The following is a 13,373-nucleotide window of genomic DNA, read 5'->3' as shown; positions in this document are numbered from 1 at the left end:
ACTAATCATTAAACTTAACAATTTTGAACGTAACACGAAATTAAACGGGTTTGAATTTAGTCTTATCGTATTTTGTGATCATATCGACAAGTTTAAGACATGAAAATTATATGTTTTAAACGTGTCGAACGTAATTAACACGTTTAAGATATGTTTAAATTTGTTTAATTAATCCTATTATCGTATTTAACCTGTATAAGTGGATATGTTTATCAACGAGTTTAAGTTTAGTAGTAAAAAACTATTTTATTATGATAATGGATTTTATGGATGTTATTTATGTTGAATTTTATTATAACTGATGATATTTATTATTATTTTGTTAAAATTGTGATTTTAAATTTGAATAATAAAATAATATTGTAATTGTAAGTATTTTTAATTTAATCGTGTATTAATGATGTTAAACGTGTTAAAAATCAAATCAAATTAATCATTTAATCATATTTTTAATCATATCATATCATATAAAAAACTTAACTCGACACGTTTAATAAACGTCTTAACTTATTGTATTATATAATTATTAAATATATTCATATGTGTTTCGGATCTTAACATGACTTGTGTTTATCTGTTTAAAACTTTATATTTACACAATACAATTAAAACACAAAAATACAAATTATGATATTAACACAGAAATACGAATTACGATATTAGCACATATAAGAAAAAAGATAGAACAAAACAAACCAATCCTTTGATTACATTTGGCAAATTTTTTGTGACAAAGCATTTAGATGACGTTTGGTACTGACGAAGTTAAGCACTTTGCAAGGATTTTAATTAGATGTAATTACTTTTAACATGTTTGGTGTGGTACTTTGACAATGTAATGACATTGCAATGTAATGACATGATATGATAATTTATTATTTTAAGGATAAAGTAATTACATATTTTGTAAATATACCCTTCAAATTAAATATTTAGTAAAAATAAATATTTAATAATTTTATATTTTAATATTTAAATAATTAATATTAAAATATTATTTATTTTTATCATATTATTATTTATTATTTTTAGAATAAAGTTAAAAAATTAAAATTTTATATTAAAAAATATAAATTTATTCAATTTTATTTTTTTATACATAAAAATAATTTTTTAAATTTATATTATATTTTTAATAAAATATTTTCAAATTAATCTCTATAATATAATCCTCTCCATAATCATATTTTTTGTAATAATTATTTTCTCATATTATACTAAATATTATAAAATTATTTTTTTAATAATTACATACTCAACAATCACCTGACAAATTACATAAGATAGAGAGGCACCGTTAATTTGATACTTGCCCACTCACACAGTTCACCAACTCTTTGACTTTCCAAAGGATATCTCATTAAAAGAAAGAATCTCGAAAGAATTCAAAGCATAATAAGAACAAATAGAAAAAAAAATACTGATATGGCAAAATCCCATTGGTCGTAACGTGTTTCCGGACACCTACACCACAGATAATCTCCCCTCCAAAGACAGCAGCACGTGCAAACCTATCTAGCTTGCCACGTCAGAAAATTACCTTATACAGATATCAGCCTTTTCAGAAACTTCAATAGGTTTCCATACAAGGCAAATCCATTTTTGGTAACCAAATTAAACGGTCATGATACACCTCATTCTCAAATGGGCCCCACTCTCGTTTTCATCGCCACGTGTACGATAAGGATTAAGAAGTGCATACATCGACAATACTACGGCGGTCCACTTTAGAGATTCTCTCCTTCCTATTTAAAGCTTGGAAAGCTTTTCAGTTGCTGTCTCAGTGTATCTAGTACTACTTTCACTTCAAAGTAGTAAAAAAAAAAGAAAAGAAAATTTGGTGAATATTTTCGGCGAGTTCTCGCCGGGAAGTGTTACCGGTGATCTCTCCGGAAAAGGTATTAACTTTGTGAACTCTTTTCATGTATCTGAATTTCTAGGGTTTTGATCACACCATTGGCTGGAAATGCCTGTTTAACTTCTCCTCTGTAGAATTCAGAGAAAAAAAACGAAGAAAATCTGTGTTTAAACCTTATAGAAAAAAAAATGTTTAATCTTCTCTTTTTAAATCGGTTAATGCATGTAGAATTTGTGATTAAATTTCGATTGATTTGACTAATTGATTGATTTGTCCGTTGATCTTCCGAAGGAGTTTTTGACGGTCAAAGAAGCTTGGTTTTTTTATTGAGTGGAGGCGAGTTTGATTGCAAGTGAGTGACTCACTGACTCATTGAGTTGAAAGATTGGCGAGAAATGGTACGATCGCAACTCTTATCGAAGCCTCTATTCATTGCATGCAAATGTTTTGCTTAAGTTTTGGCTCTGTCTTCTTGAAGATTTTGAATTTTTTTTCTTTGCTTCTTTGTCATTTGTTATGAGTGGTTGTTTGGAGGTTTAATTGTTTATTTTGGTTTATTTTGATCGGTATTGATTCATGTTTGTTTTATCATTGTTTGAATGGATTAAAGTGCTTTCATGGATTATGTATAAGTTTGTATCACTAGGTTGAATGTTGTTAATAGAACGGTACCTTGGGCTTTACAGTGAAAGACTTTCCGTGAGGAATTTAAATTATAAATAAACATAATTAAGATGATTTTGTGCCTTAGATACGCAAATATGCTGATTTATTTTAAGTTCAATTGTGTTGGAGCTGAGGAATTAAAGTGTTTTAATAGCTGTAATTGTGATGATCGTATTCCTTAGATATCCAACTATGGAGATTTATCTTTGGTTCCATTATGTTGGAAACTTTAATTGTATTAGTAAAAATAATCATGATTATAACATGCCTTAGAAATGCAGATATGGTGATTAGTGTTGGTTTCCATTATTTTGGAGCTTTAAGGAATATAAATGTCTTAAAAAGGGTCATCAGTAATGGTCACTTGTCTTGGATCTGCAGATATGATGATTACTGTTAGGTTCCGTTATTTAGGAGCTTTGCGGAATCTAAATGTCCAAATAAACATAGTCATACTACCCACGTCGCCGAAATGTGCAGATATGCTGATTTATGTTAGATTCCATTATTTCAGAGCTTTAAGGAATTTAAATGTCTTTTAAAAAGTAGTTGGCAATGATCGCATATCATAGATGATAAGCGGATCTGTTGGAATTTAAATTCTTAATAGAGCAATGGTGACAGTTACATGACTCAGATATGCATACTTGGTGATTCATGTTAGGTTTGACCATTTTGGAACTTTCTTGACTAGCAATTTTTTGACACGTGATTGATATGCTGATCTAAACTGCTTGAATTTACTAGTTGTTGATTTATATGCATAATTTCTGTTTGATATGCATATAAGCAAGAATAATGACTTAAAGCAAAATAAGTACTCTACTGACAAAAGGAAGGAGATCATTTAAATGATTAATTTTTTCGTTATGTCAACTGAATTTTTAGCTCATGATTTCCTCAAATTTTCTCAGCGGAGACAATTTTGCATTAACTAAGTTACTTGGACTATGGTATGGAATCCAACATGGGTATTGTCCAAATGGTTGACTCGCCTTTTGCTCAAACTTTTACTTGCAAACCTGGCCCAAAAGAGTCCAAAAGTAGGGACAGATACCTAGATACATCTTACTAAAATGTCATGAAAAATGTATAAATACATCACCTTATATAAATGAGATTTCTTATCAATTTTTTCCTTAATCAAACAACAAAAATAATCTTTTTTTCTTTACCATTTTGTTCATCATCAGAAAAATGTATAAATTCAATAACTTACATAAATACACGAACATTTGGTAGGTTTGACATGCTTTTCTAGACTTCAGGTCGTTCATCATTTCAATTTTATGGCGGTGGTGCATATATTCATAATACGCAGAAATAAAACCATTATTGTATTAACATCTGTCATTCTTTTGGTAAATACTTGTCAGTGTTTCGTCTTAACTTTTGCACGAGCTTCTTGACACGAAACAACAAAAACTATGTAAGGTTGATAACTCACTTGTGTGAGCCATGCTGCCTTCTATTTGGGCTACCGGTCTGATATGGATTACCCTTGTACTTGCCTTGTATCCTTTTGATGCCTTTTTTAGATTGCAAGCTAAGATATAAAGGAAAAGGAATGAACTCTTTGAATGTTGCAGGATTTCTGATGGAGTTTATACTATTTAGTTTTTCATTACTATAGAATTTAATAGTATTATTTGATCCTACTCATTTGGATGTCATACTTCTGATCCAAATATTTGGATGAGAAACCTGATCCCACCACAAACTATATGAATCTAAAGTTGTCTCCATATCAATATTTCCCATATTTTTTTTGAAAGTTAATATTTCCCACTAGAATTAATGTATAGTTAGCCTCAGAACATTTATCTTAAGAGAATGTTGGGCTAGGTTTATTGCAACCTAAATGCTGCAATTTTTTTTTGGTCCAGATCTTTGGTGTCAATGCTTACTCTAATTGTATTTTATGGTCTTTCTATTATGTTTTTAACAAATTGCTGATATCAGGCAGCATTAGGTCCATCCAGCGAGAAATAAAAGGGAAGTTTTAGAACCTTAAGAAGTTGAATAGGCTACAGCCATGAATGGTATCTTTATTTCTCTCTTAATTTTCTGATGGCATGATTTTTTGAGTTGAATTTAGTGATGTGATAGGATTCTTTTTTCTCAGTACAGATACTCTTGTTGTCATAAGATAATAATTGCTTCCACTTAGATTGCTCGTATTATTGATTTTGGCAGTCTTTCCAGCACAAAAGTTTTTGGCTGCCAAGAGATGGTGGGTGTCTAACTAATGGAGAGATGGGTTACGATAATTCTTCAAGAACTGAACCAAAGCGTGGTCATCAGTGGTTTATGGATGCTGCTGCACCAGAATTGTTCAGCAACAAGAAGCAAGCAATAGAATCAGTTAACAGCCGGCCAGTTTCAGGAATTGCAGACGTCAATGTTTCTCCTTGGCACAATGCTTCCAGTTTTCAGTCAGTTTCTAGCCAATTGAGTGACCGCCTATTTGGATCTGAGCCCTTGCGAACTGTCAACTTGGTTGATAGGAACATGTCTTCTGTTGACAGTGGAAATATGAATATGGGAAGAAAGGATTTTGATGATCAATATGTTAATAGTTCATCTGCGGGTTTGTCTATGTCTCATACCATTGAAGATCCGTCTTCATGTTTCAGTTTTGGTGGAATAAGGAAAGTTAAAGTCAATCAAGTTAGAGATTCCAGCAATGGCATGCCAGCGTCAATGGGGCACGCATATAGTAGAGGAGTTAATAGCACAGTTTCAATGTCTACTGTTTACAGTAAAAGTGATAACAATGCTATATCGCTGGGCCCAACTTATGGTAGCGGAGATGAGAATACCATCTCAATAGGCCCCACATTTACTAAGGCAGATGGCAATTTCATTTCAATGGGCCACACCTTCAATAAAAGAGACGGCGACTTCATATCTGTGGGCCACAATTACAACAAGGGAAATGAGAGTATCTTGTCGGTGGGTCAGGCTTTTGAAAAGGAGGATGGCAGTTTTATTTCAATGGGTCAGTCGTATGAGAAGGGGGATGCCAATTTAATGTCACTGAGTTCCTCCTATGGTAAGGGGCAGGAAAATTTCATTTCGATGGCCCCTGCATATGGTAAACCAAATGAGAGCCTGATTTCAATGGCACCCACTTTTGATAAGGAAGAAGATACTATCATACCAATGGGATCATCCTATCATAAGGCAGATTGTAACATCACAGCAATGGCTCCTACTCAAGGCAAAGGAGAGTCCAGCATTCTATCTATGGGTCAAAACTACAAGAAGGGCGAGAGCAACACCATCTCTTTCGGGGGCTTCCATGATGAATCTGAGACAAATCCCTCTGGCAGTATTATTAGTGGCTATGACTTATTAATGAATAATCAGAATTCGGCACAAGCTTCAGAAGTGCTTAGCCAGAAAGAGTTGGTTGAGGTGAATCCAAATTCAAATGTAAATAATGCCCCTAAACATAATTCTAGAACTGATACCAACCCAAAACATAAAGAACCAAAGACAGCTAAAAAGGTTCCTCCAAACAATTTCCCTTCCAATGTCAAAAGTTTGTTATCAACTGGTATGCTTGATGGGGTTGCTGTGAAGTATGTTTCCTGGTCGCGGGAGGTGAGTTATTTTCTACATTTAAATATTCACTAATTGAATTTCACTTATGCAAGGTAACCTTTTGCTTGGCAGAAAAGTCTTAAAGGATATATACAAGGGACTGGGTATATGTGTGGCTGCAAGGACTGCAAGTTTGAAAAAGTAAGCAATGCAAACAGTCACTGTACATTTCAGCCTCCTAAGATGTCAGCCAAAAATGTTCTTAGTTGCACGGCTTCTCTCACCCTTCCCCTTTTCCCAGCTGCAGATTATTAAATCTGACTATCATTGCCTTATCATTCAAATTTTATTATGCAGGCTCTGAATGCATATGAGTTTGAGCGCCATGCTAATTGCAAGACCAAACACCCCAATAATCATATTTACTTTGAGAATGGAAAGACCATCTATGCAGTTGTTCAAGAGCTCAAGAACACTCCACAGGAGCTGCTTTTTGATGTCATTCAAAACGTGACAGGTTCTCAAATCAATCAGAAGAACTTTCGTATCTGGAAAGGTAGTGTAGATGTTTTAGTTGACTGACCTGATGCATACCTGAAAGGTCCTTTTTATAGATTCTCTCACTCGAATTCCTTCTTCCTTTTCTCAGCATCATACCAAGCTGCCACCCGTGAACTTCAGCGTATCTATGGAAAGGATGACGTTGTTGTGTCATCTTGAGATGAAGACTCTGCCTTTCAAAGCTTGTGAGGTGGGTCAGATCTGTGCATAAAAGCATGTAGCTTGTACTAAGTTATAGACTTGTTTTGGGATTTGAATAATTTGAGTAGATGGATGTTAATAGATATTTTGGCTTTCCATATTTTTATAAATGAGACCTTTCTTTATTTGATAGTCATATTTGTTGCAAGTAGAATTCAATTGTTTGAATGCGTATGATTGAAATATAAAGTTGCTGCATCTTAGTTAGTCATGGTGGCAAATCTTTCCCCTCTGAATACCTTGGAACTCTGGGACCTTGTTATTCTATTCTCTACCCATAGATCATTTGGCATAGGGAGATCCAAACTGGAGATTCTTTATAAAGTGAAACTCGTGCAACCAGATGATGCACACTTTTCTTGCCTGGGTTACCTGAGAACAAATATGTCCTCAGTTGGTAGTGGTGTTAGTGCCCTGTATAAACGTTGGCATAATGTGCTTAGGTCTAGTGGTAAGTGCCTTGGTTGAATTGGTGATAAATCATATGATGGCCAAATAATATGAACTAAAGGTTGATGTGTGCTAATAGATTCATTCTCATGATACGGAGTCCAATCTGTTGTTTCCTCATTCTTATGAAGCCTTTTGAGTTGTCCCAATCTTTGCTTTTATGTGTTAATCTCCCAGTATATGATGGGTTGGGTGATTATGCCACCATTGATTCTCCCCACCTTCAAGACCCCCTGCCCAATCTAGTTTAAATTTACAACTGAGTCTTACCTACAGGGGATGAGGTCTCTCCTATTCACCTATATCGATCCAGATTTATTCACTTCTAATATAGGTTATGTCTACGAAACAGTTGAGCTTGTTCTAAGTTGACATTTCCTAGTTTCCAGAAGTATCCTTCGAGGTATATGAGTGACACCTTGGATTATGTGAATGTTTTTATGTATTTTTAACATAGGAATGATGAGTCAAGATACAAGAGTTATGAATAGAGCAGGGGCAATGTCTTGAGAGTCAAGAGAAACAACCGCTAGCTTTTAATAATGAGGATGTCAATCTTTGTTCCTGAGATGTAGCTTTTCAAAAAGTTGGTTTGGCGTCCTCTTTACAGCCTCGATGAAATTGAGGCTGAGTAGATCCTTTAGCTGGGTTATTTAGTACTAGCTATGTTAGGGCATAGTTACTGGTCCTGTCTGAAATAATTTCTTTCATCTTCGTCAGCCTCATTGCGTTCTTTCTATGCTTTCTAACATTCATAGCAGTCTATCTTCATTTTAGGTATATATATATATATATTATTTTGAAAAGTGCAATTTCATAAAAGGAAGGAAAGAATTCCTCCATAGATGCAAAAGGAGGATTAGATATCCATATACAGCAGCTCAAGGGCATATCAATCGCACTCCCTCATCATTTTTTGTATATGTTTGGTTGGTTTTGATTTTGTTACCGGTGCTGGAAGGGCTGTGAGTTGATGAATGGTCAAATTATTTGCGATGATAAAGCACTTTGTAAGAGTAATGGTATTTATTATCATTGACACAGGCATACTGAAATCTCAAACTTCCAATATGTTTTCAATTAGATTCTTCTAGGGGTGTCCCTCTGTCCGCATCCACGGTGATGAACTCTGGATCTCGTCATTAATCGTTGCCATCTGCTGATCAGCTCGTACTAACGTGCTGTCTGGTTTAGACTGAGGTTCGTCCTTGCTCTTACCCCACAAAACTAGATATAAGCCAATAACAATAATAATGCTTCCAATCACCCTGCAAAACAGATTAGATAATTGAAAGACCTTGAAATTGCCAGAGATTAATGGCTTCTGATGTAGGAGAGATTGGTCCACACCTTCCTAGACATATTTCCTCAGCCAGGAGAAAGGAGCCTAGAATTGCGACAATGACCAAGCTTAAAGGATTAAAAGCACTCACAAAAACAGGACCCCTTTTCTTCATTACTGATCCCAGTGTAGTTACAGCGAAAGCAGAGATCATTCCCTGCATACAGAACTCGTCTTAGTAGTTTCAACATTTCCAGCAGCTATATCTTCTTGAAAAGAATTCCTTACACCGTAGAGAGCAGCTATGAATTTGGAATCCAAGTGAAAGAGCCAGACTGAAGTGTTGCGCCATTCCACTGCAAATGCCAGAATGGTGCCTTCCACCGTGCCCATGGTGCATATCAGAGCCGCGAGGGAGAGCTTAGCCGGGTATGACTTTAGGATCACTGCCTGTTAAAAACTCCCCCAAGTTCAATGGTTGCAAAACGTACAGGGTAAAATGGGAAGGGGCTAAACCCAATCAGTTCTTACTTGCGAAATGATGAAACAAGACCAGCAGCAACAACCTGCCATGAGCATGAGAGTACCCTTCATCAAATCATGCTCGTGACCTCCGCTTGCACCAGATTGATCAAGGTGGTTCCTGCCCTTTGTCCATGGCAATTCTAGAACAGGCCCCTTGATCAGAGTCATCACCATTGCTCCTCCGACTGTCACCATCGTCCCGACTACCTTTGCCTGGCTATGAACCCTCCTGATCTCCACCCTCTCTAGCCTTACAAACACCCTCATTGTAAATCACCGTCATGCCAGTATGTGCATCAGTAGAACAAATCAAAATCAAGTAGAGTAGAGAATTACTTGAAGATGCAAGCCATTGCGAAGGTGAAGGTAGGAAGCAAATTGCACATAGCAGTTGTAAACGTCGCAGTAGTATACTTCAACCCGGTGTAGTACAAGTTATGATCAAGCACCGGCCTATGAACAGACATCATAAAATCACTATAAATTAATGTAAGTCTGGATTTAAGTGTGAGATTCTTACTCTAATAAACTGATCAACATTATCTTGGCAAAGATAGTGAGTGTCATCTTTGGCCTTGATTTCCTGAGCAAGTGGGAAATCATGGTGGTTAGTTTCTTCAGCTTTTATTTTTTATCATTCAGGAGGAGAGCTGCAGAGAGAGAGAGAGTGACCTTTCTAAAACAATGGCAAATGGGGCAATGAGAGCAGAGGCAACTGCCATCCTGTAAACTACCAATACATGTGGGCTCATCCCCTGATTCAGAGCAAATTTTGCGATTATGGACATCGCCGCATAACCAAACTGCACCAAAATCACAGCCAAAAATGGCTTTGCGTTGTTGAACAGTTGAGGCAAGGAGGACTCCATAAACTGTTTCTCTCTTTTCCTTTCTGCATCAGAGTGAGCTAGGAGGAGATACGAGCTTATATAAGCAAATGCACTAGTGTAATTATGTCAAGGGTTTTCTTTCTTTTTTCCTTTTTGCAGCTATCAGAATCCACCTCAACAATGTATTCTTTCAATGCCAAATGGATTTCGTGAACTGAAAAAAAGAATCCTCAATGGTTAAAAATTAATTTCTTGGAAAACCCAAACTTATGCTAACTTACTAAAAGTGACAGAAGACCATCCTTTTTGTAATGACTTAAAAGATGAATTAATGCCTGTTGCTGATTTGCAGGTGAACTGTAGTCCATTCATCCATGCTATCCATGGCAAGCAAAGCTGCCAATCACTAAATTGCAATCATCTCAGTCCATTAAACTTAGGCTTTAGCAAATCCTATAAGGTGGAATCCATCAAAATAGTTCTTTTATCCCTTTCTTTCCATTGAAAAATTCCCAGTTCCATGAATGAATCTCAGAACTTGAGTTGTACTTGGTGTAAGAATTTAGTCTGTAGGGAAGTCTTGAAACCAGGCAAAGAACAGTAATTTCCTTATAGAAAAGCCTGGGATTCCTTTGGGTAATTTCCATTTTTACTGTCCTTTTTTTCACTTCTAAAACAATCAAAGATCATTTTCCAAACCATTCAGAGACTTTCCAGTTCTTACAAGATGACACTGACATGACATTTCAGTCTATATGTCGTTGATGAAAGTATTCATGTGGCATTTTTGTTGACAGGAAGTGAATGTGGTAGCTTTCCTTCCACCCTGGATCAGCCTGTAGCCCATCTATGGGCAGTTCAAGAGCTAGCTGCATAGTTTCTTTCCAATTTTAGGCCATGGTTTTTGGTCATATTTTTGTCCAATTTACTTTAACTTAAAGAGTTCCATAAGTAAAGCTTTTTCTACAAAGAATTGAAAAGTGTTGATTCCCTTACCTTCTGATTGGGTTTTTGGGCGCTAAAACAGTTTTTAGTCTCTCTAATATAAAAATTGATAATTATAATCTATTTAATAATGCGATTCAAATGAAATATATATAAAAAAATTTAAATATAATTCCTTGTAAAATATTTGTCAAATTCTTTTTTTAGACAAAGATTTCAATTAGCTCGTTCATATTCCCAAATATAGCAAGAAATAATTCAGAAGTTTAATTAGAAATAATATATATATATATATATTAATTAAATAACTAATCTGACATGAAAGTAGATGGAAGTTTTATGCTTGGAGGTAATATTTTGAAATTTTCAAGTTTTCTGGTATTTCCAAATCCGAATTAACCAAAATTAAAATATTAAAAATATATACAAAAATTGACAAAAAATAAGCGATCGAATTACAGAAATATCTCAAATTTCATTTGGTGTTTTGAGCTGAAACATGCACACCCCTACTCCTAACCCACCTTTTGGCATGAAAATTGTTATGTCAAAAGAGAAACCTTCATTGATATTTGGTGTGACGACGATTGCCAAGATCATGACACGTGTACTCTGTCTAATCAACCTCCAGTTAAATGCTCCTCAACATCAATTTAATTTCCGAAACCCAAATTATAATTAATGAGATTTAGGTGTTTGTAATATCTTGTCCTATTAATGTATCTTAAAATTAAATCTTAATTCCAATTAAGTTTCAGCCTCAGTTATAATTAGGGGAGGGGGGGGGGGGGGTTAAATCTATGTATTCCAGGAAATTAAGTGAGAAATTAATTCTCCTACCTAATTGTGAAAAAAAAAAAGAGACCAGATGCTTATTTAGTTATCATTATGGAAACTATATAAATAGTTAGAATTCTTAACTGCCCAAACTTCCAACTATTCTTAATTCAAAGCGGAGTCAAGGGCAGAGGTGGAGTTAATTAATTTTTGTTGGGGTCGAAGATGAAAAGGAGTAAACATTAAAAATTTTTAAAATTAATACATTGCATTTAAACAATAATAAAAAAATTTATAATAGAAAATAATTCTGTATAACATATTAATCCAAAAGAATAAGAAAGAAAAACTTACAAAATAGTTGTGCTCGATAATGTTTTCTAAATTCATAAAATATAATATATAAACTATAAGTAGTTAAATATGATATATAGAATTTCGCATAATAGTTAAATAATACAAATAGAAAAAAAAAGATTAAAAAAAAATTACCTTATGAAAGTTTACTAGATCATAAATCTCTTTTTTAAAGAATGAAATGTGTTTCAGTAATTAATTGTATAAGAATAAGTAAATAAAATAAAAAAACAAAAAAAGAAGAGAAAAAGAAAAAAAAAGAGAGGGAGAGGGAGAAAAAGGCATGAATAAACTTAAATTAGGATAATATTGAATAGGGTTTGTAGAGTTATTTTATTATTTATTATTTATATTAATTATTAAATAAAAAACTATTTTGAAAAGCATTAAAAATATATAATAAATAAAATATTTCAAATTTTTTAAGGGGGCCACAGCCTCCATAAATATACTACTTTTCAAGATTATTAAAAAAAATATATATATATATATAANTATATAAATATTATATATATAAATAATTAAAAATTTTTAAAAATTTTTAAAGGCCATGATAATACCACCTTCCACCCCTAGTTAAGGGAGCCGTAGGCAGTGGCGGTCGCTTTTATAAATTTTTAATTCTTTTATTATTATAGGTATAAGACTAGATATATAATATGATTATTTTTATAATAACCTTTTAATCATCCATCGTTCAAAATCTTAAATTCAGTACTATAAGTAGCTTAGGAAAAATAAAGTTTTTTTATAAGTAATGGTTGCCCTAATTTTTGTTTCTTATATATGAGATGAGTGTCTAATATAAGTATTGGTGTCGTAGCTTCAATAATTTTTTATAATTTTTTTCATATATTTCAAAAATGAAATTTTTTTATAATCACAAGCAAAACATAAGTTATAATCGTAAAATTTTGATAGAAGAAAGTAATTTTGTAAAAGAAGATGAAAAAAAACATCTTTGCAGAATATGTTTATATTATTTTTTTTTGGCTTATGCTATTTGTAGATTTCTTTCTTATAAAGTGAAGCACTGTTTTTTGCACTTAAAGAAGTTATTAATGGATAATGATGCCCAGCTGGGGGGAATGAGCAAGAACCCAACAAAAGCAGTTTTACTTGGACTTTGCATTGTCTACTCTGCCTCTCTTTGCGTGCTCCTTAGGACTCATTTCATTATAGGTAGTTCAATATTTTGTATTGGAAATCCACATCGGAAACCACGAGCATGAGAGAATAATTATTATTTTCTTTTTTTTTCTTAATTTTTTTATTTTTTAATACATGTAACAAGTCTAAAAGTCTAAGAAAAACATACTACTTTGAATAACAACCGATAAATCAAGTCTAAATAAGCTTAATCAGAATATTC

At 33.6% G+C, this 13,373-nt stretch overlaps 2 protein-coding genes across 4 annotated transcripts; one reads left to right on the top strand and one right to left on the bottom strand.

The window, feature by feature from the left end:
• On the top strand, positions 1,783-6,971 carry LOC18586149. Of its 3 annotated transcripts, XM_018129669.1 has the most exons (7): positions 1,795-1,898; positions 2,150-2,256; positions 4,487-4,566; positions 4,721-6,133; positions 6,206-6,274; positions 6,431-6,629; positions 6,723-6,971. In XM_018129669.1, the coding sequence occupies exons 3-7, from the start codon at positions 4,564-4,566 to the stop codon at positions 6,791-6,793; spliced, it is 1,755 nt and encodes a 584-aa protein (XP_017985158.1). In that variant the 5' UTR covers positions 1,795-1,898; positions 2,150-2,256; positions 4,487-4,563; the 3' UTR covers positions 6,794-6,971. The 3 variants fall into 3 exon arrangements, with proteins under 3 accessions (XP_007009433.2, XP_017985158.1, XP_007009434.2); XM_007009371.2 differs by lacking the exon at positions 4,487-4,566 and having other exon boundaries at positions 1,783-1,898; XM_007009372.2 differs by lacking the exon at positions 4,487-4,566 and having other exon boundaries at positions 4,730-6,133.
• LOC18586148 (WAT1-related protein At2g39510) lies at positions 8,325-10,116 on the bottom strand. Its single transcript, XM_018129003.1, has 7 exons — positions 9,765-10,116; positions 9,613-9,675; positions 9,429-9,545; positions 9,099-9,342; positions 8,856-9,017; positions 8,636-8,784; positions 8,325-8,553 (listed from the first exon to the last, which is right to left on the bottom strand). The coding sequence occupies exons 1-7, from the start codon at positions 9,959-9,961 to the stop codon at positions 8,376-8,378; spliced, it is 1,110 nt and encodes a 369-aa protein (XP_017984492.1). The 5' UTR covers positions 9,962-10,116; the 3' UTR covers positions 8,325-8,375.

The sequence above is a fragment of the Theobroma cacao genome, chromosome 10, assembly GCF_000208745.1.
Source record: "Theobroma cacao cultivar B97-61/B2 chromosome 10, Criollo_cocoa_genome_V2, whole genome shotgun sequence".
NCBI lineage: Eukaryota > Viridiplantae > Streptophyta > Magnoliopsida > Malvales > Malvaceae > Theobroma > Theobroma cacao.
The sequence above is the reverse complement of the archived record's forward strand: the minus strand, read 5'-3'. Positions and strand labels throughout refer to the sequence as shown.